The 23,839-nt window shown below is 39.3% G+C and overlaps 1 protein-coding gene and 1 long non-coding RNA gene across 2 annotated transcripts in view; one reads left to right on the top strand and one right to left on the bottom strand.

The window, feature by feature from the left end:
* Positions 1 to 7,236: 7,236 nt before the first annotated feature.
* The window catches only part of LOC124256784, a 126,900-nt gene continuing 110,297 nt past the window's right edge, over positions 7,237 to 23,839 (bottom strand). Inside the window, exons 12-17 of the mRNA XM_046690744.1 lie at positions 10,843 to 10,890; positions 9,567 to 9,704; positions 8,663 to 8,705; positions 8,363 to 8,415; positions 7,871 to 7,988; positions 7,237 to 7,838 (exon numbers count right to left, since the gene is read on the bottom strand). Of these exons, the coding sequence (XP_046546700.1) occupies positions 7,873 to 7,988; positions 8,363 to 8,415; positions 8,663 to 8,705; positions 9,567 to 9,704; positions 10,843 to 10,890 (398 nt within the window). The 3' untranslated portion in view covers positions 7,237 to 7,838; positions 7,871 to 7,872. The remainder of the gene's footprint in view (positions 7,839 to 7,870; positions 7,989 to 8,362; positions 8,416 to 8,662; positions 8,706 to 9,566; positions 9,705 to 10,842; positions 10,891 to 23,839) is intronic.
* The window catches only part of LOC124256790, a 55,191-nt gene continuing 54,769 nt past the window's right edge, over positions 23,418 to 23,839 (top strand). Inside the window, exon 1 of the long non-coding RNA XR_006893101.1 lies at positions 23,418 to 23,468. This is a non-coding gene — a long non-coding RNA (uncharacterized LOC124256790). The remainder of the gene's footprint in view (positions 23,469 to 23,839) is intronic.

The raw sequence follows: 23,839 nt of genomic DNA, 5'->3' as shown, positions 1-23,839 counted from the left end.
GAAACGAACGCTGTGCGCGAAAGACAGCACTTGTTGAAATGTAAACAAAGAAACATTGAGACGTTACACTGTGTACTGCATTTTCTCAGATTTCAGACACCCATTCGTCTATTCGTAGCATGCATAGGCTCAATACTGTTAGAACATACATGGAAAGAGTATCGTAGCAAGAAATAGCAAATTAATAATAGATACAATACATTAATGTGATATGGTTATACGAAATTGTCAAAGTTTCTGTGCAGCGTGACACCATGACTGACGGAAAATCTCGCAGAACAACAACGGTAATGATCGGCATATCTGGCTTCTTCTCTTACTTACAATAAATACGATAAAACATAAGAATACACAGATAGTCAGTTCATTCTGATTACTTACATCACACATTTATGTACAAACGATTCCAGAATCAAGGGAAAGGTTCTCGCAAAATCCTGTGTACCTATGTCAGCGAAGCCGCCATTGTTTAAGAAATCGGTCAACGACAGTGATGTCATAAACGTTAACATTGTTGTTACATATTTGGCAATTTCTTTGAGGTGAAGGTCGGTTGAATAAGAGTAAACACAATCGCCATGTCGCACCGATTACACTTTCAGCGTTATAGTAATATATATCTTGTGTATCGTTCAGATATTTTTTCATAAAATAATTTCATTATCCATATTTAGCCTTGTTCTATATCATGTCCGTGGATAAAGGGTAAACGGTTTTTATTCCTTCAAGGGTTTTGTTTGTTTGAATAATATTTACATAGGAAATGACATACTGAGTGTAGTAGACCATAATTTAAACCCTTAAACAACTATATTAGAAGAACAAACGTAGGCGTAACTGCAACATGTACTTAAATAGTTTCTACCATGTGCAATATTCGCCATTCGGACCAATATTACAGTTGTATATGAACAGGTTAATGAACAGCGATTTAATAAAAATATTCTTTTTAAATTACGTCAAATTGATGCCAAACAGGTGCGCGTGTTGTTCATATTAAGATACACCGTCAAACCGTCTAATTATGGATCTATTCGGGACATTATTTAAATGGTACAATCAGTCATTTTAAGTTCTGTTGAAAGAGTGTTAAATTCTGACATAGACACCGAAACCTTTTCTACAATTCATGGAAATTAGGTGAAATATATACTAATGAGCATACCAATGTCGTCTTTTTCCGACTTTGCAAAATACATAAAACAAGCAACGACGTCAACTCCAATGTTGTAATCTTTCAGTAATTTCATTACATTTGAAGATATGGCTAGTATTCGGTTAATAATGATGCAAAATTAGTCAAAATACATCTACACAAACAAGAGAATTTGTGAATCAAAGAACTAATTTACATATCAGATAGGGCCATCCAAATCGCTATTACGTGCTTTCTCATGTGGTACATTGTCATCTTTTCTTATAAACTGTGAAACTACCAAAGCGTATCCGCTCACATTGGGAAACTTTGAATAGGAATAGTTGGGTTCACGGTGAACAAAACATAAGGAAAATGTAGCGCCCATATCCTAAACACATTCTCTCCAAGTGATCTGAATTACATTGACCTAGTCTTACGCATAACGGAGTTATGCTCCCTTATCATTATACGTGTATGACCTCTCTGTTGTCGTTTGACGTCATACAAGAAAATCCATTTTAGACATTTATTGCGAGTCATTTTTAATGTTGAGCGTATAACGTTATGCATAAGCAAATAAACCCATTTCATATATACTTATGTCGTTCAGATATCAGGCTGTATTTTCTTCGTTGACACTTTCTGTAAAGATGCCAAATTAAAAAATTCGTAGCACAGTGCTTTTTTCGGTGCACGATCAAAAGCGGAGAAATATACTGTTTCTTATCGCATAACAAGATTTTTGGACATCATTTAGCAGTGTCTGTTTCTTAAACCGCGTAGGTATTTGCATTTATATTTATACCAACGGATTGGAAATTTACTATTTTATATTTCTGTGTAATTTTATAGCCGTACGCAGATCCAGGCCCACGCGAGCGCAAATCTCGCACAACGTTCACTTTTCAAACCTTATGAAAATGTGCGCCTGAAAAAAAACCTTGGCACCAAAGAGGACTTAAGACTGGTAGGTAGCAGTCTCAGGATTTAAGACAAAAAATGATCTCAGTCTTAACTTTTAAAGGCTAAAAAATGTACGTGATCCCCGATTTAAGACAATTTTTGGGACTTAAGATCAAAATGACAGACTTAAGCAATTTTTAGACTTAAGTCACTTTCATGACCCCGGGACCAGAAATAGGCTTCACACATTGCTGCTATGTGGGGAATCGGCGTGACGAGCGAACTCTTTACCCACTAGGCTACCCCACCGCCCTTCCTAAGTCCTCTGTAACTCCACATATTCATATTCGTAAACCATGGTTCAATAATGAATGATAATGGGCCAGACAGAGTAGGATGAAAGCAGGAAGTATTTTCGGCAACATCCTACAGTCCATAATTCATACAAAGTAAAAACTTCAAGTGCAAAGGCTCGACGTGCCTTTAAACAGAATAGATGCAGTCTTGGCAAAATTATATTTCCAAGATAAATTCACGCATACCGATATCAAAGGTGTGGAACATGATACAAAGGATAAAGGGCAAAGGTTCCAAATCTACTGTCCACCATCTGAAGGATGGTGACAAATTATTAACAGATAAGGCTGACATTGCCAATAGGCTTGGTGAAATTCTCGCGAAGCGTTCGTCTTCATCCAGTTATGTCCCTGTGTCAGAAATACCAGAAACAACAGGAAAAGAAAAGAATTAATTTCAACTCGGACAATGGTGAAGATTACAACGAACTATTTTCACTACATGAGATACATACCGCCCTTGAGCAAGCTCATGATACAGCAACAGGAGCTGATGATATTCATTATCAGCTCTTGAAGCATTTACCTGAATCATGTTTGGAAACACTTCTGAATATTTTTTTACAATAATGACTTCAGGGAATTTCCCAACTTCGTGGCGTAATGTCATTGTAATCCCTATTCCAAAACCAGGCCGGGATCATACTGATCCGTCTTATTACAGACCAATCCCTTTAACGTCTTGTGTCTGTAAAAAATATATTAACATGGTATCTTGAAACCAATAACTTATAACAAATATTCAATTTGGTTTCAGGAAAAATTGTAGTACCATTAATCATTCGGTACGTTTAGAGTCCTTTTTTAAAATGCTATAGTAAATAAACAACATGCAGTATCGCGATCGATATTCTTGGATCTGGAGAAAGCACACGGTACCACCTGGATACATGGCATTTTAAAGGATTAAAATGATTTTGGTTTAAGGAGTCAATTACCTCTTTTCGTATCACAGTTTTAAACCGACAGGCAATTTCAAGTCCGAGTGGGTTCAACCCTGTCTGACCACTATAATCAGGATCGGGGTGTCCCACAAGGCAGTATTTTATCTGTCACATTGTTTAGTATTAAGATCAACAGCTTATCCAAGGTTTTACATAATTCAATTGGTGGATCACCTTTTGTGGATGATTTAAATATCTCTTGTCGCGAAGGGGAACGGTGTGTCTTGATATTGTAACCGTGTAGTGGTAGGTATAGATATCAGCAGGTCAGAAAGGTTTCTGTATTTGGATGTATAAACGAATTGGTGTGTAATTGAAATGTTTGGTGTGTTGTTTCACGCTGCACTCCAATATTCCAGCTGTATCACGGCGGTCTGTATATAATCGAGTGTGGACCAGACAATCTAGTGATCAGCAGCATGAGCAACTATCTACAAATATGGGATACGAATACATGTGTCGACCACGTCAGCGAGCCTGACCACCTGAAAATTCGGAAAATTACAGAATTCTCTACTCATTCATAAAGGATTCGTACTGTAAGAGATTAGATAAAAAACGAAATGGGAATGAATAATAGATAAACTACTAATAGCCATACCTATGGAAATTCATTCTTGATCAGTAGAATAAAGGGTGGCACAATATGTAATTTTTGTTGGCATCATCTGACGTTTGACCACGCGTTTAATCAAGACACATGTCTTTGGTTCATGAAAACACTACCTGCACACATTTTGTTAAAGCTCGACTGAGCGTGTAATGTATGCATTTCTATATATATATATATTATTGACATACAGATATTTCTTTGTCGTTGTTATCCGTGGTATGAATGAGTAGACTGATGTCCTTGATGTCAATCACTGAATTGTCTGGTCTATATTTAAATATTTACGGATCATGGTGATATAGATTCATTACTGTTGAATGCAGGTGGCACAAACAGCAACGCACAACAACATTAAACTCGACGAGGATGATGTTCTAACGTTCTGAACTTTCACACTTGTCACAAGAAATATTGCAGTGAAGAGTGTCCAGTTGATGCTTTTGAACTTCTTTTTTTCTGATCAAAGTCAAAATGTTCAGTGTCTTATGTATTTAAGAAAATATCCAATCTGCGTCGACATTCACTGTCAATCACTGAATTGTCTGGTCCATACTTAAATATGTACGGATCATGGTCATACAGATTGATTACTGACGAGTGCAGGTGACAAAAACAGCAATGTACAATAACATTAAACTCCATGATGATGTTCTGACGTTTTGAACTTAAACAACTGAGGGTTTCAAGTTACGTTCGTCGAGTAATTGCATTTAGAACACATGTGTCGTATCTAATATCTACCGTAAAGAAATTGTTCTTCTTGTGCTACTTGACCTCTCGGCGGCATTTGACTCAGTAGACCACATTATCCTAATATCACATCTCCGGTACACGTTTTGGATTACAGGAGCAGCTCTGGCATGACTTGAATCACATCATGATGAGAGGTCCATGTCCGTCCTAGTTGATAGTGTCACATCAGACAGCAATTGGTTGAAGTGTGGGGTTCCACAGGGGTCGGTTCTTGGACCCGTCCTCTTCTCAATGAACACTAAACCTCTAGGTTTAGGGATTATATGCAACTGCTGACTTCAGTTCCAAAGCTATACTGATGACCAACAACTGTACACTGGCATTAAACCCCGCAATATTTACAGCAAGAAGAGGGAGTGAGTGAGTGAGTGTAGTTTTGCGCCCGCTTTTAGCAATATTCCAGCAATATCACGGCGGGGGACACCAGAAATGGGCTTCACACATTGTACCCATGTGGGGAATCGAACCCGGGTCTTCGGCGTGACGAGCGAACACATCAAAAAGAATGTTTACAAAATTCAGAATTGGACGTCATCAAACCTCCTTAAACTCAATAGTGACAAAGCTGAATTCATGATGATCGGGACCTCACAACTCAACAAAATTGAACGCCGTGCGTTCTCAGTTGGATCATCTTCCGTAGCACCTTCCACATCTGTCAGGAACCTGGGTGTTCAAATGGACAAGTGTATATCCAGTAAGACTCAAGCCCCAAAGACAGCCAGAAACACAGACCTCAAACTTTGTACCATCGGAAATATCAAACGATACCTGGAATTTGATACCACCAAAACTCTTGTGCATGCACATGTCACTTCCCATTTGGATTAGTGCAATTCACTCCTGTCAGGAACTGGAGTCATCACACATCTACGAAGAGATGAGAATAAAGCAGCCAGGGTCATTACCCGTAGCAGACAGCATGACCATATCATACCTATCCTGAAACAGCTTCACTGGCTCCCAATCCGCAAACGTGTACCCTTCAAAATTCTGAGCCTTTCCTACTCTGCTCTTCACTGTGAGACAGCCCCGACCCACAAGAAGGAACTCCCCACTCCTTAAATTCCGCCATGAAACCTCCGGTCCTCAGAACAGTCACAGCTCATTGTCCCATGCACTGGAACTCAGCTTAATAGTCATGCCTTCTCTGTGGCAGCCCCAGTTTTGTGAAATAGTATCCATCTGGAAACTCAGTTGACTCTTTCCGCCAATCCTTGAAAACATTTTTATTCTCCAACTTGTGTGTTGTTTCATGTTTGCATTTATGTAAAGCACCGCTGGGCAGCTTTCATTTAGATATCAGGTGCTATAGGAATGCATTATTATTTTTCTTATTATTTATCAAAACTTTGCATCTAAGATCAAGATGCATTCAGGAAAGTTTCTGGTCACAAGAAATAATGCGGTGAATAATGTTCAGTTGATGCTTTTGAATCAAATGTCAGAATTGACTTATATGTAAGAAAATATCCAATCTGTGTCGACATTGATCGTAAGGGTGGCTGTTGGTGATTATTCTTGAATGAACATTGTTCAATGCCGTATCAGCTATTTTGCAGCAAGTTATTGGGACATGAACAGAATTACATGTCTATAATTAATATGTCATGTCTGCTGTGTATTGTGGCACAGCCTTCCTTTTCTCTAACTTGTTTTCAGGCATCCCTGAGTTTTAGAAGAGAGCAACGAAAGGTACCAAGGACATCAAAATCTGATAGTTATGTTTGTAATTCGAAACACGAATGCTACACTTCCACATGAATATATATGTTTAGTTAAGGATGTGTTCCTTAGAAAATGGTTGAAAGTATATTAAACTTAACAGTTTGTGTATGTTTATTCATTTACGTGAATGCCAATATTATATAATTGATGATAAAGATTGAATTGTCATTGCGTAGATTGATGATCATGCTATCACTGGATTGTCTGGTCAAGATTCGAACATTTACACACCACCGCCATGTAGCTGAATATTGCTAAATGTGCCGGCAAACAATAAACAAACAATCCACACTGGACATGCCACAACTCACACAAGAAACATATATTGCCATGTCTTTCTACAAATCAGCCCATCAGCCATGTTGAAACCAGCTGAGCACAAATGGTAGGAATGGTACCTGTTGAAGTAATAATAAATCCATGCTATGTAAGAGAGATTTAGTATCAGGATATTGATTTTTGAATTGTGCCTCATAAAGCAGAGGTGTGACTGTGATATTCAGATGATGCAATATTTTCTAGGCTGAATTTAAGCCAATAGAGTATGGGTAATTCATGACAAGGACCCAAAACATGCCAGGATCTTGACGAAACAGGAACTGAATTATGCCTGGGTTACAGTTGAAACAAAGAGACTGCCATTTGTTCTGGATATGAGATAAGGACAGCATTGGGTCCTATCTCTGCCTTGTGTGATGAAGTCTGAGTCTATATATTTATATCTATAGGTTTGTACAGAATCGTGTTAAAACTGTTTAAAGTAATGTATATGAAATGGATAAAAAAAATCAATTCTGACCAAACGTTAATGTTTTTATTGTTTATTTGAATTGTCAGTTGAAACAGCATCAACTGTCTTATTAATGTAATGATAATATACTCGGGAGAACAACTTCTTTATTTACATTGAGGAGCGACGTTTCGGTGTCGGATCAAAGACCGATATCAGGCAAATGATGTACATGGAAGCATATACACAGATCTAATGTGGTGTTTTACAATTTAGCAGAGAAGCCTGTTTAGTACACACAGCAGATCTAAGGCAAATCGGGTCCATGCAAGTGAAGCCAGTTGTGTGAACACACACATAAACAGACTGATTATGTCTGACAGGAGTCTTTGAAGAGTTGATGGCAGGTAAGTCAGAGATAAGAAACACTCTTGGTTGATGGATGGTTGGAATCTGTTTAATGTAAATGGCTTCTTGGTTGTTTTTCTCTGATAATAAGTCTTTAGGGTCGTTAATGGGGGCTTATATTTTGTCCTAGTAGAAGCTGTGTTCGGAGTTGTCACGGATATGGTCAGAGCTGATTTCGAGATTTGTTTAGACGCTTAGCTGTGATGTTCTGTTATTCGGTGGTTTTGAGGGGTACTGAGGTAAGCGTTTGATGTCTGAGCAAACGCATAAATGGTTCGTTGGTAGTTGATCTTCTCATTTCAAACATTCTGGTATGTTCGTATCTTCTCATAAGTGTTGGGAACGTCAGCAGCTTCTCTCTGTAGGGCATCGTAATCATTCCTGTCAACTGGTACTTCGTACTCATCGCCTACACCTACAAGAAATGTGTGTGGTAAGTACGTTAACAATGTCCTTCAGACACACACTCCTTCAACAGTTCAATTACCATGGTAATTTGTAGTCATGCACGTCTATCTGAATGGTGTGAGTGTTGTTTTAATGTGGTTCACTTTTACGCGAATCTGGCTTCAACATAGACAAACCAATGACCGAAAGACGAAGCATGGATTCATGCCAAGAGGAAACAGTGACACTATGACAGCAGAATCATCGAGACTCACCAGTTAGTATTCGTCAGCTTTTACACCAAGCATGGAGAACGAGAAGCATATATGTTCTTGTGTCACTACTAAAGTTCTTCTCTGTTGGACGCTTGTATTGTGATATTGTACATTGACAAAATCTGACCTTGTGTTTGGATTCCAACAGGTGCCATCACTGTGGCAGGAGCTTGTAAACTGCTGCGCTTGAGAAAGGATAAATGCCATGGTGACTCGATGCTTCAGAAACACGAGACATGATAAAGTTTATGGTCATTCTTATTATGCTGCATAGTACTTTTTGTTGTATTTTTACAGAATGAATAAGCCATAAGGTTTCAAATTTAAGTACTCTTTGTCTAAAAACAATTATCAATTTACATTTAGGTATATTTGTTACATTGTGATGAATGTTTGGAAGTATTAATTCTGGAAAAGGTGAACCTACTTAGAGAATACTGCCTTTTCTGCGTTACTGTTGTTCTTTGGTCCTGTAACAACCGAATATCAGATTAATAAATGGACAAATAAAATGGCATGCAGGGGCTACCACACATGAAATGTCCCCATGGAGATCAGCAGGAACTTCCCCCGAGCTACCAACATCCCTTTACTGTTTCTAGTTTTTTTTCGACTGTCTTGCATGGGCAGAGCTCGTCACCTGTGGACCATTTAACTGTTCTAACAAATACTCGTCACTGACGAATCCTGCAGTTTATCGATGGCCAGGTGCGTTTCCTGATATGTCCTTTTTGACCGATAGTAAGTGCTACTTTGTGAGCATGGCCGGTATGTGCTGGTTGATCACCAGTGATGGGGGGAGTTAGCTTCAATGGTCACAGACCTTGAGCAACAATAAGATGTCGCACATGTTTTATTCATCTTAGCCACATGATCGGATATCAATAGACCATTAGCGTGATGTACTCGGTTAGCATATACGCAACAGTTCAACAGTCCTACTTGTCCAAGCAGCATGGCAAGCCATTCCCTACTTTGTTTTTGGGAAGTGCAGATAAAGGTAGTCACAGATCATTAATGCTATCCCACCATTTATGACTTTATCTAATGATCCTATTGTGGTCATTGCCATCATTCATCACATGGATAACATTATTCTTGTTATAGTTTTAATGCAGTGTTCCTTACCAACATTACCATTCTCATCCAGAACCCAGTTGTGACAGCATCAAGTTTATTTCCATGGTAGAATTCATTGTTGGATCCTCATGCGGAAGTCAAAATGTTACATGATTTTCACAGATAGATTACGAACTGTTAGAACTGAATACACCTTCTTCTGTCTTGAAATATTTAAACATACCTCAAACATTATCACCAAAAGTACCTACCTGATATGCAGTTTGCTAGTTTGTCCCTGAAGACGAACGCCAAACCCAGACAGATGGCATCAACGACCAGCATCACACACACACCTATAGCCACTCCAACACCAAGAGAGGATTCCTGGTTCTCTTGGACACACGCCGCTGTCTTTTCGAACATCAAATGTATTTCTATGGCTACATGGCAGTTTAATTCATTGTAACGAAATGTTGTGACTATAACACATTGTTTTGTTACGTTTCCATAGAAGATCTAATCATTGTGTTTTGGTAATACCTAGTTGTGAGGAATGTGTTACTGTCTCTGAAAGGAGGTATGTAGACCAAGCCTAACTATATCTCACCCAGGCCATACCCTCCTTTTTTAAAAGATAGTTGGAAATGTTCTTGTAGCATATATCTCAACCCCTTAACATTTCTATTATGAGGTCCTGGAACTATTGATCAGTCCCTATATCCCATTTTCATAATTCTTCCACGAGACTGCCTTACACTGATCTTTCTCAGTACTTGAGTCACTGAATCTCCAGGCCCTGACTGAGTTACTTACAGGCCAAATTCATGTGCAAAGTATCCTTCCTTAACATCGATCTGTATGATGGACGTCAACCAAAGACGTTTAAGTACCCTTACGATAAATATATGAGTACCGATCAGTGAAACGAATGGTGGCATTAACAATTCAACCTATCTAGCTCAAATACAGGTGTGTTATCGACCAAAACTAAAGCGAACGAAACACAACAGTGGATGTGGGATTGCAATCAGACTATTAGGCAGCAATGGTGGAAAGAACAACAATGATCCAGATTGAAGGTTCAGAAAGCGAGGGAAGAATACCATTGATACCAGGATCTGTAGTACATAATTAATGGTATATGACCAGATGGTGACCAAACGAATACGTGCAAACACCTAGTTGCGGGTGCAGCAACGTGCAGCTAGCTTGGACAAACTACTGTGACTATGTGTCCCAGTCCACCCAGATGTGAATGGGTACCTCGTTAGGATGAGAATGCCACAATAACATGGTGCGCCTAGTGGCTGCAAGAGCTGTATACTTCCCAGGGAGTTGAGATTGATAAAACGACGTGCCGTTGAGATGGACATCTAATGCTCGAGGGAAAAACAAGCAGTGCCTTGAGCATGCACTCGTTGAGTGGATGTGTGCGCTATATGATTATCCTATAAGAAAACAAACTAGACAAGACATTTCCGAAGTTCACACTAGTGACGATTACGTGAATTGATTGTTGCTTCCATTCAGCTATACAAAACTCACCACATGCAGGCTTTTCTGAAGGAGTTGTAGGTCGTTGCGGTTGTTGACCTGCAAAAAATATATAACAGTTATTAAGTAAACCTGAAACTTTGCTTCTTTGTCATCCTAACATGCAAGATGTATCCTGTGCACATTTTAGTTCATATGTGTAGCACACTTAGAATATGGACTTGATTTAAGCAAGGTCAACAACGATTTCTTAACACTGTAGTAATAGCCTTCCTATTTGAATGTTTGTCGTCCTGGACCCGGTTGTATCAAACTTTAATGAAGCATTAACGTGCCATTAAACGTTCATTAACTAATGTATCATTAAATTCTGTTGTACTAACGTTTTAATGACGTCGTGTTGTCATTAGCGCGTCATTAACTTAATGAAGGTCCTGGGGTATCATTAGAGCGTCATTAACACAAACATGGCTGCCAACATATTATTTGAGCGCTTAGGACGCAAAAGGAAAGACCGTGTTTTCAGACAACGAACTCAGCACCTCGAATCAATGACCGAAGAGGAAGTTCGAGCACGCTATCGTTTTGGGAAGCCGAGCATCCGATATATCTGCGATCTCGTTAGAAATGAATTACAACCACAATCTGCAAGATCTCACGCACTGAGTGTTGAACTACAGGTGAATGTTTCATAATTATTACATCGTTATTAATATCTCAGAAACGTTAATTTGGTTCAAAAACATCATACTGTTCATAGCGTCATACCCCAGCCTCCATGGACAACCTAGTTTTGCGTATAATTGCACACTACCGTGCGTGCTGGTACAGACACATCTGTTAACATATTACCCAGTATATAAAGAAACTAACCTTGTGAATATAATTCACGACTGGAACTCTTGAAAAAGCATGGACCAGTTTCACTTCATACCAGAAAGGATACGCTTTCAGTCAGCCATGATGAATGTAATAAAGGGGAGTCACTCTAAAGACGTGAGGTAAATGAATCGTGCACACTGAAGTGAATACTTTTGCGTGTTCGATCCCAACCTTGAGACGTTGTTATTATTATTGAATCATACACGTAGCCATAATTACCACTTTACTTACTGAAACGCAGCGAAATAGATAATAACGTTGATATCAGCTTTCTAGAAATATATAATTTTTGGTGAAGCGTGTCATAAGCCTCTGTTTAACCATTTTATCAGGTTCTGGTGACTCTACGCTTCTTTGCAAGTGGAAGTTTCCTGCAAATCACTGGCGATACAATAGCGATAGACAAATCAACAGCTTCACGAGTTGTTAGGAAGGTTTCACTTGCCATTGCGTCTCTCATGCCAAGATTTGTTACCTGGCCGTCCGAGAGTGCTTCTGGAGACATAAGAAAGGAATTCTACAGTCTATCCAGATTTCCTGGAGTCATTGGATGCATCGACGGGACACATGTTCGGATACAGGCACCATCAGACAACGAACCTGCCTATGTCAATAGGAAGGGTTACCATTCTATCAATGTTCTAGCGGTGTGTGACAGCCAAGGTGCGTTAGTGTTAGGATAAATTATGAACAGATACCATCGTAAGCCCAGCGCATTTCATATAAATGTACATGTCTTTCCGGCCTTATAATAAAGAAAATGCGTTTCGAACATGACACCATTTACAATGATGATCGAAGTAAGCGTCTTAAAACAACATTGTGATGATAAGCTTTCAGCATTTGCTTTTTGAGGCCGAGCTCAGCACTTTTCTAGCTATTTCGCAGTGGTTGCTATATGCACTTGGTGCAGTGATTCCACATAGTTATACTAAAATTGATCGTTTTGTGTATTTGTATAGGTAAATTTACTAACGTAGTGGCGAGATGGCCAGGCAGCACGCATGACAGCCACGTGTTCAAGATGAGCAATGTACGGCAACACCTTGAAACTCATCATACCACTCTACAGGATGGTGTTATTCTCGGTGACAGTGGATACGCATGTCGTCCGTATTTGATGACGCCGTATCTAAAGCCATCTACTCCCGAGCAAGAGCGCTTCAACTCTTCACATAAACGAACACGGTCAACTATAGAACGGGCATTTGGGTGGCTCAAGAGGCGTTTCCATGTTCTCCACGGAGAAATCAGGATGTGCCCAGAGAGAGCTTGCACCATCATTGGTTAGTATACTTACTACAGACAAAGTTTTAAAATAAAGTGAATTAAGAAATTAAATACTGATAAAATATTTGGTTTTAAAGCCTATTAACAGGCCTAGACAGCTAACACAGTGCAGCTTTAAGACGAATCTCATTATATTTGACAGGTGCTTGTGTCGTGTTGCACAATCTTGCGATAATTCTTCGTGAACCCATGTTGGATGTTGATGCAGAGGACGACAGTACCATAGAAGGGCAATACACAGGTCCTGAAGATGGTCGAAGCATCCGCGATTACATCACAAGACACTATTTCACTCACTGAAATGTTCAATCTGCCAAAACTGTAATATTACACTGGAGAATGGAGCGTGACTTTATGTTCTATCTGAATAGTATATTCAACTGTGATGGTGATAACATAGTTCGCAAGTGCCCACAAACTTACAATTAGAGAAAATGTTTGGACAAAATCTATTGTCTTCAAAGGAGTATCGTACTCCGAGCTTTGTTTACCCTTGTGTTATATTACAGTATAAATATATTTTCCTGTGTGTAGTGCCAATTTCACCTCAACGGTGTCAACTCATGGTTTTACGAGGCTTTTAGCAATATTCAAGCAATATCACAGCAGGTACTCCGGAAATGGGCTTCACACATTGTACCCATGTGGGGAATCAAACCCGGGTCTATGGCGTGACAAGAGGGCAATTTAAACATTAGGCTATCCCACCGTCCCTCCATCCTTTAAGAACATCCGACAATCTATATTAGTAAAGTTCAACTGACAAGATACGATGTAGTTTTCCTACTGCAAAATAGAGAACACAGTGTAGCAAACTATGGAAATAACTGTTGAAGGAACTGTTTTAATATTTCAAACATGAACTTGTCTTTTTCAGTTATCGCTCATCATGTAATCCAGCTCCATTCTGAGCTTCTTGTTCATTAGTTCATAGTAGGTTGTCTGCTGCATAATTTTCTTCTTCTGCTCAACCAAGACCTCATACTGAAGTTGGGTGAGGTCATCCGCTCTGATCTTCCTTTTGCGGGGGACATGCCTGGAAGTATCCGCGGTCGGGATCATACGCCTGAAGTCAAAGAAAATTGCTTTGCATCATTGAATATAGGGAACATACAAGTCCCCGTATGTATGCGCTGAGTCTCTCCGCTGTATATGGTTACGTTAAATGCCACTGTTGACAAATTAAACGGAATGTAAATGTAGAAAACTGTTGTAATTCATAAAATTTCCAATTACGACATACTCTTCCATGGTTTTTCTTTCGTCAGGTGTAGGTGTTTCCCTTAGCTGTGAGCTGGAACAGCTGGGCACAGCGGCTTCCTGACTAGAGATATCGCCAACATCTTCAAGAGCATGTGCCAGGAGATTTAGGGTTGAAGGGGAGCCGATTATTTCTGCGACCGCAGTATCTGTATTTAAAGAAAGCTAATTGTTCACTTGACTACAGTACTTCCCATTGTGACGATAAATAGTACATACAATATGAAACTAGACGAGAGGTATACACCAACCAACAGTTAAGGGACACAACTCTGTTGTGCTAAACTTACGGCATTTGTCATTCGGATTTTGTTCTTGCGAAATTTATATATAAAGAAAGGTAACAAATTTCATTGTGTTCGGAGTAACATAACATCACTATTTTCAAAGATTTAGTTTTCCCAAATCATGACAAGTGATGAAATCTTGTACGAAAAAAACCCCACCGAATCTTCCGTCCCAACAGGCAAAATATTTATGATTGTGCAAATGTGTTATGTTCTTTTGAGTTTGGTACCGGAGTTATTATAACTGGCCTCATAACAAAATGAAATTATTTAATTTATAAACTAATGATACGCTACTTGTGATAGCATGATAGCAAGTTGATGGCATGATTTTTAAAAATCTTAAACCAGGTAAGCAACAACACCATTGCTGTTGTGATACATTGTTTCTGGTTATTTTCGCTGTCTTCTTGAGGAACTCTCAAACAGATATGAAAGTGTTACAGAAAACTTTTATTTGAAGATGAAGAATGTTAATGATCTCAGGGAGATTTGAACTTAGCGTAGATAGACACAACATGAACTGTATATTATGGTTTGGAATATGGTGATGAGAGTTGCCCCCCTTTCCGTTTCACAATGGCTGCCGTTCGGAGAATGAATGAGTGATGACTTAAATTGTAACAGTGCAGTTTTATCACAAAAGGCAGTTTTACTGAATGAGGAGTAACAGAAGGTCGGTTGGTGTTTGTTGTTTGTTTTTTAACTTATCTTGATAAATGATCATCAAATACTTGCAGTATCCCATTGCCGATCGCCATGCTCAATTACATTTACAAGATCATATATTTGCTGTATGATGAAAGGTAGTGTTAACACTTACAATATAATGATACTTTATTGAATTAATGCGACATACCCATTGGCGTGACTAAATCATAGGATTCGATCCCCGTGAGTCCAGTGAAACTGGGACAATCTTTATAAATATCCACTATCTTCTCACTCGTCGTTGATAGTGGGGCAATACAGGGTCCTCCTCCGGTCTTCCTCATGTCCAGCTGTCTTGAACTGTATTCTTTTTTGGCCGTCTGGTGCATATTTGTCCATTTTGTTTTGATTTCCTTCGTTGTTCTCTGGCAGACTCCGAGGGCGTTAATTTTTGCTGTGATGTCTGCCCAGATTGCTTTTTTCCTTTCGTGGGTAACTGTGCTGCATAGCTTGCTGTTTAATATTGAGATATGTTTCTCAACAAGCTCCGCCAGCAACTGAACTTCAGAGCTGTCGAAATTTTTGTTTCTGTTACGAAATTTAGTCGGTAACGATGCCATTTTGACAGACGACAGGAAGCAACGCGTACTTGTTTACGTTAGGGAATTGTGGGAAATATTTAGGGGAATCCCCGAAAGTAATGACAACATTAACATTAGGACGTCATTAGTTAATGATACACTAATAAGTGTTTGATACAACCGTTTTTAATGATGCCATTAACTAATGATACATTAAGGATTTAATGTATCATTAGGGTTTAATGTTGACATTAGTTAATGAAGCAATGATACAACCGGGTCCTGGTATTAAAAGAGGCAATATATTTGATCAGGAACAATCACTATCCAACAATCAAATAAGAAATGCACGAATGCCATTAAACAACAGTAAGCAGGTAGTCCTGATCCTTTCCTTCTGTTGCTGTCCTGCTAACATGTATGGTGTACCCGGCTGACATAAAGTTCATCTGCATAACACTCTTCAAATATAGGCCTAATATAGATAACGATTTCATCTCATTGTCATTGTAGTCTTCCTGTTTGACTGTTTGTCGTCCTGGTGTTCAACACATTTGACTAGAACATGAAGCTCATCATGGCATAGAATATCTAACAGGTTTAAATGTCATTTTCACGAGAAATTGGAGACATGAATTCCCGTTTTGTATACATTTTGACCAGATATACTTTTAAAGTCATCTGTACACTTTGTCAAAAGTATCGCGCCACCCACTTGAAAGTCAAAGTAGAAATATGATTTTCGTTCTTTTTACACTACACATACATATGTAATATACGACACCATCTGTAAACATAATATCACAGATGTTCCTAGCTGTACGTGCATGCTTGCCTTAAGCTATAAATGCAGTATGCACATAGCCCCTTTTGGCGTCAGATAAAATTTGATTATAGGCAGAGATTAAGCTATATTTTGACCAACCAGTGAAATGTCCAAGCATCCAGTGCCTCTGAGCCAAATATGGCAAAGTACTGGAATGCACAAGACTATGTATTGGAGCACAACTGAACATTAATCACACTGTCATCAGCAATCTGATACGTAAGCATACTGCTACCAGTCAAGTGAAGGATGCACCGAGGTCTGGACGTCTCAGAAAAAAAACAATGACATGGAAGATCGTACTCTCGTACGCCATGCCACACGAAGCCCAATGTCTACTTGTATACAGCTGCGACATGGATGGCATTCATACAACATCAGTGTCCGTCAGCACCATCAGACGACGTCTACATTCTGCAGGATTGAGAGCAAGAAGACCAATCAGACGTCAAATCCTCACAAATCAGCACCGCCATGGCCGTTTAGGCTGGTGCCAATCACGTGCTTGTTCGAACCTGAGGACATGGAGAATGATCCACTGGTCAAATATAAGCCGATATTCCTGCATCATACAGAGGGGAGAACGAGTTTGGAGGCAGGGGGGCACAGCATATCATCAGAGGAACATTCAAGCTGAAGTCCATTTGAGGGTGGATCCGTAATGGTGTGGGGGCGTTGTTACTATGTCTGTAAACATGACATCATCACATTTCCCGGGGCATTGAATGGACAGAGAGACCCTAACTTGATCCTGTAGTCAGTCAGCGTGTAGTAACTGCTATCCAAGCGCGAGGCGGTTACACCAGATACTGAGTGTGGACCTTACTAGTGTGTTTAACATGTGAACTGTGTTGTGTGTCTGTTGTTACGACCCCGGCAGCCATATTTATTTCACCTTATTTTACAGAGATTTTAGTACTTTAGTTTGCTCCAATGAAACCTTCAAATAGTGCTCAAATTCGGTCTTCCCTTGTCAGTTTTCTGACTGAACGCTCGCATGACGCCAACTAAACAGTTTAATGCGCTCTTGTAAGCACCAATTTTACGAGGTTGTAGGTCAAGCTTTACTTTTCATAAAAAGTGGGTGGTGCGATATTTATGACAAGGTGCATATAATGCAGAAACCGAAACACGTATTAACGGTGAAACAATAACAACTATTACATCTTACCAACAACATAAACAGTCTTGTTTGAGCTGTAGTCAGCACTCATAACAGAACACCTGAACTGTCTCCCATTGTCTAGATTCGAGACTTTGTGAACCAGTGTTGACGCCCCTGTATACTGACATTCCGCTGACGTAGTAGGACGGTCGTAGGTGATGTTTTGGTTGTTGGGGTATCGTGTCCAGGAGCTGAACTCGTTGTTTACAGATCTCCATTCCCATGTCCACAGGTTCTTGAGGTTGTTCTCATCAAACTGGTTCCCGATCCTTCCTGTACATCTGATTGACAAGAGTTGACCATCGTCATACTGGACCCTGTCGGGAGTAGGGAACATCTCTATCTGCTCGGGGTAAGCTGTGAGAAAAGATAGAGACACTGTATATCAACACTCGGGGCAATAAGCGAAGAAAGGCAATGGTCAGTCTCACAGATTACATGTAACATATACATTTTGGTAAATATTAACATGACGCACTTCTAGCTGTGATGTTGGCCGTTGCCTCATCATTTCCAACTGTCGTAGTAAAGTAATACGTTTTGCAGTAGTATGTAGAATCAGCATCAGCACATCTCAGATCTGTCAGGATGATCTGTGTACTGCTTGTTGCTCCACTGATAGAACCCGAGGCTGTCATCCGCTGTTGTAGACTTGTGTCTACTACTTGAACTGACGTATCTGTGATTCCCATTTGTATTATAGCCTGATCAGAGCCAGTAGAAGACTTCTTTCCATTTTTGCCAATCACTATGACGAACACTTGTGTTATCCCAGGTGCATTTGCTCTGCAACCTACAGTCAACTGAGATGTTGGGTTACTACTGCCGATTGTTATTTGACTTGGTGATGCGGACAGGTTTGCCCCAGTGGCTGTAAAAACAATTACCTGAATTCATAATAATTCAATATAATAGAGGATTGATTGAATCATATAAATATTTACAATAAATACAATATAGCATAGGAACATAGCACTGCGCCGTCTCAGGTACTACATATTCATGGTTTCTGTATTTTGTGCTCCCCCACCCACCCCTGTTACTCCACTGAACGGCTTAATACTGGTAGCGAATCTATTTGTAGTATATGAGATATATCACAAGTACTGTTATCAAATAACATTTCTTCTTTTCCCCATAAACACTAGGTTTGCCTGGCAGCAAGATGCGTGTACCTACTTCTAGAAAGAAGGGTCATGAAGATCAGAAGACAAAAAGGATCACACTGGTACATGCTTCTTTCTAACAGGTCGACTTCCTGTTCTTGCAAATGTAAATGTATGCTGGTAGTAACACCCTAGTATAAGATTAAATTTTCAGATGAGATCTAACAATACCTGTGGATTCCCCGCAGTAATCATTTGCCACACTGAAACAACTTGTCTGTCAAGACATTACATAATACGAGAATGTGTACCTTTGGTTTCGAATATCAATTTCTTGCATGATCAATAACGTACGAAATCGAAACTCCCATCCAGTTTAGCCCAGTGACGTCAGACACACCATAAATAATTTTTGCATTTCCATTACCTATAACATGTTTTATATGATTTTGCTAAAGATAAGATCGATCTGGAGATAACTGATTTCAGTACATAGCATGTAACTAACCGATCTTAAATGAGATTAGTGATTTACATTTTCATATCTGAAGATTGGTTCGGGTGAGTGAGTGAGTTTAGTTTTATGCCACACTCACCAATATTCCAGCTATATGGCTGCGGTCTGTAAATAATCGAGTCTGGACCAGACAACCCAGTGATCAACACCCATGAGCATCGACCTGCGCATTTGGGAACCGATGACATGTGTCAACCAAGCCAGCAAGCCTGACCACCCGATCCGGTTAGTCGCCTCTTACGACAAGCATGGGTTACTGAAGGTTCATTCTAACCCGGACCTTCACGGGTAAGATTGGTTCGGTGAATGAACTGACACAATCAAACAATAAAAGTATGGTAAAACAACAACTGTTAAATATTCTTTGTTTAATGAACGCAATTGAGTTAGATGGATTACATCTGCACTTAAGTTTTAGGAAAGGCATAGCAAAATATTTATCTGGAGAATCATACTTAGCGTCCATGAACAAACTAAATATCAAGTACACGAGCAGCGTTCATTACATAGAAGCAACAAAACCCATTCCACACTCATAAGAAATCTCTGCTAATCTATACAGCAGAGTCAATTGTAAAATTCTGACTCTATCATGAACATATATGTTTGAGCAGTATTACAGCTGTATGATGTTGTTTGTAAACAGTCGCGTCTGGCCCAGACAATTCAGTGATTGTCACCATGTGATACGATGACAGATGTGTTTATGAATCCCCCCGTCATAAACATTATGTAAATCTAGTCACTTGTTAACCTGTAATATTTCGGGAACGTATGGAGCAAGTCAAAATAGGGAATTACTTACAACACTCCGAAAGAAAATAATATTTGCAACAAGCAAACTAATGAACCATTATTTTGTGGAACTGTAATTAGCGTCAGTGGACAAAGCCAGTTACTTGTGTACATAGATACACATTGTAGAACTGTATGCATCAGCTACTGACGTACAGGTAACACGCAGTGCTGATTACAGGTGTGTAAGACGACACACAACAAAGGTCGCGTTCATCACACAGCTTCTCAACAGTCACTGATCATCACAAGTGTAGACAACATCGGTGGATGCATACTACTTTATATGTTCCTGGCTGTCCATATGTGTACAGATACATTGTCGTGTTATTTCATCTGTCAATATAATAAGTAGAAAGGTAGTCATCTGTCGTTTAGAACTGTAGATGTTACACGTCACAACTGAGCTGGGAAGTATAATACTCCCACTTGTATATGTCACCGTACGCACCATTGAGAATCCTACCCTCCACAGTTTACCTCCTTGATCAGTACACTGCTTATAACTTCTACAGTTTACACTCACGCAATGTCTGATAAAACATATCTCAGGTCATCGTGACACAGAGTCAGTGGGGGGAAAGCCTGCGTGTGTCAGTAAGCATACCTTCCAACTGTGGAGGGTTGTTAAGAGTTTGTGTAGTGTTGATGCCAATCATAATATGGACACCAATACGAAGTATTCCCATATTGTCTTTACAGCCATCAATACAATGACTCTTGAAACCGCCATTAGACATCCGATCTGCAGAATATACTTCCTTGTTGTACACACGTGATATAGCTGTGTGATGGCAGGAGTAAAAATATCTTTACAATTCATTGTTTGGGTCCAAGCAACACGATACCGGATTCTAAGTATAGAGGAGATGCGGATTAAGATCGCATTGGGGGTAACCTGCCCAGCGGAGGGTAACGGTGTGTTTTTAAGTTGTAGTCGTGTAGTGGTAGTTATGGAGATCAGCAGACAGAAAAAATTCTGTGTTTGAATGTACAACCGAATTGATAACCATTATACTATACCACCGTCGGCAATATTATAGCTTCATCTTTATACTGTGTCTATGGTCCTTAGAAAATGGTGTGTTGTATATTAAACTTAACAATTTTTGTATGTTTATTATCTTACGTTAATGACGTTACGTAGATGTGTCTGTGTGCAAATGAAATTTCGAGCAGCAACTGTTGTTAAGATCGTAGATTATATCAGTTTCACACACTTCGCGTAGACCGTATTGAATTTCTTTTTTTAAAAACTAACTGATTAATTGTTGAGCATTTCTTACACTCATATCTGTGAGTTTGGTGGCAAATATGTGAATTCTAACTATATCATTGGTTGCTACGTTTACTGATCTATGCAGGTGACAGATATTGATTTGGTGACCAGGCTGGTTGACTTGGTTGATTGCATGTCATTCTACTTAAACAGTAATATCGATCACAGGATTGTCTGGTCCAGTCTCGAATATCTACATACTGCTGAGTGAGATGTTATATATTTCAGCTCTTGATCAGTTTGGATTCATTCGTCGTAAAACGTGTGTAACATACATCTCTTTATTCGTTCCAAACATCAAGGTTGACACCTTGTCATGCCATGGTATCATAATTGCATAGATATATGCTCATGCTGTTGATCACTGGATTGTCTTCTCCATGCTTCATTAATTACAAAGCGACGCCATATAGCTGGAATATTGCGTTAAACAAAAGAAAAAAGCAACACATCAAAGGGTGGTCAGGCCATCAGCCATGTTCAGACCAGTTGAGCACAAACTGAGCATGATAACTGTTCTACAAATCAGTCCATGTTATGTAAGTGAACTTCAGTATCAGGTTAATGTTATTTATTTTTTGTGTATTATAGCAGGGGTGTGACTGTAATTTCAGATGATACAATGTGTTCAAGAGTGAATATAAGAGTATAGGTAAGGTTAACGAATCATGATATGGACCCCAAACCTGCCAGGGTATTGAAGAAACAGGAAGTGAATTTTGCATGTGTTACTGTTGAAACAAAGAGCCTGCCCCATGTCCTGGAGCTGAGATTAAGACAGCATTGGGTCCTAATTCTGCCTTGAGATGAGGTCTGAGCATTATATAATTATTTATATCTAAAGATCTGTACAGAATTACGTTAAAACTGTGTACAGTAATGTATATGAGATACAAAAAAGTACAAATTCTGACTTGAGATGAAAAAAAAGTAAAAATTCTGACTTTGTTTTTATTGTCTATTTGAATTTTCAGCTGAAGCAATATCAACTCATTTATTAATGTAATGGTATTTTATGTGGAAGAACAACTTCTTTATTTACAATGAGGAAGTAGATGTGTAGAAGCTAACACTGTTATCAAGCAGTAGATGTATAAGGTAGTGTAGGGAGGCATATATACAGATATGAAGTAGTGTTTTAACAATAGATTCGATAAGCCTGTTCAGTATACACTGCAGAAGATCTAAGGCAAATTAGGTCCTTGCAAATGAAGCCAGTCGTGTAAACCTACTGCTGGAAACAGAAGTAATACATCTGATTGGAGTCAGTTGATGGCAGGTAAGCTGGAGATGTGTCATACGCTTGGTCACAGTTGGTGGGTGGTTGGAGTCTTTTTGATGGGGATGCCTTCTTGGATTTTTCTCACTATAGTCTTTGAGGTCGTTAATGGAAGCTTTGATTTTGTCCTACTAGAAACTGTTGTTGCAGTTGTCACGGATATGGTCAGATTGGACGAGATTGGACCCTGAACTATGATGTCCTTTAATTCGGGTTTTTTGAGGGGGTCTAGATGTTAGCGTCCGATGTCCGACCAAAAAGCGAAACGCGATTGTTTGTTAGTAGTTGACTTCACTGTCTTCTCGTTTCACACATGCTGGTACGTTCGTATCTTCTCATAAGTGTTGCTGACGTCAGCAGCTCCTCTCTGTAGGCCATCGTAGGTATTCCTGTCAACTGGTACTTCGTACTCGTCGCCTACGCCTACAAGAAACATGTGTAGTAAGTACGTTAACAATGTCCTTCAGACATCCACTCCTTTAACAGTTCAATTACTATGGTCATTTATAGTTCTGCACGTCTATCTCAATGGTGTGAGAGTTATTGTAACACTCACCGTCGGCGATGGTTCATGTCTTTACGCGAATCTGGCTTAAAAAACTGCTAACTAATGACTGAAAGAGGAAGCATGGATTCATGCCTACAGGAAATATTGACAAGATGTCAGCTGATCCATGGACACTGACCAGTTAGTATTTGTTAGCTTGAACACCAAGCATGGAGAACGAGAAGCATGTATGTTCTTGTGTCACTATTTAGGTTCTCTTCTGTTGGACGCTTGTATTGTGATCATGTGCATTGACAAAATCTGACCTTGTGTTTGGATTCCACCAGGTGCGACCACTGTAGCAGGAGCCTGTATGCTGTAGTGGTTGAGAAAAGGATATATTTTAAGGCCATGGTTATTATGCTGCAAAACAGTTTTATTTTTATTTTTACAGAATAAATATGCCTACAAACCTATGAAATTGAAGAGCTCTTCGTCTAGAAACAATTCTCGATCTACAAGTAGGATTTTATTACATTGTGATGAATGTTTGGAAGTTTTAATTCTGGAAAAGGTGAACCTACTTAGAGAATACTGCCTTCTCTGCGTTACTGGTGTCCTTTGGTCCTGTAACAACGGAATA

The sequence above is a fragment of the Haliotis rubra genome, unplaced genomic scaffold (assembly GCF_003918875.1).
Source record: "Haliotis rubra isolate DU_JTF1 unplaced genomic scaffold, ASM391887v1 Scf64, whole genome shotgun sequence".
Lineage (NCBI taxonomy): Eukaryota > Metazoa > Mollusca > Gastropoda > Lepetellida > Haliotidae > Haliotis > Haliotis rubra.
This window is presented reverse-complemented; position numbering and strand designations above follow the sequence as displayed.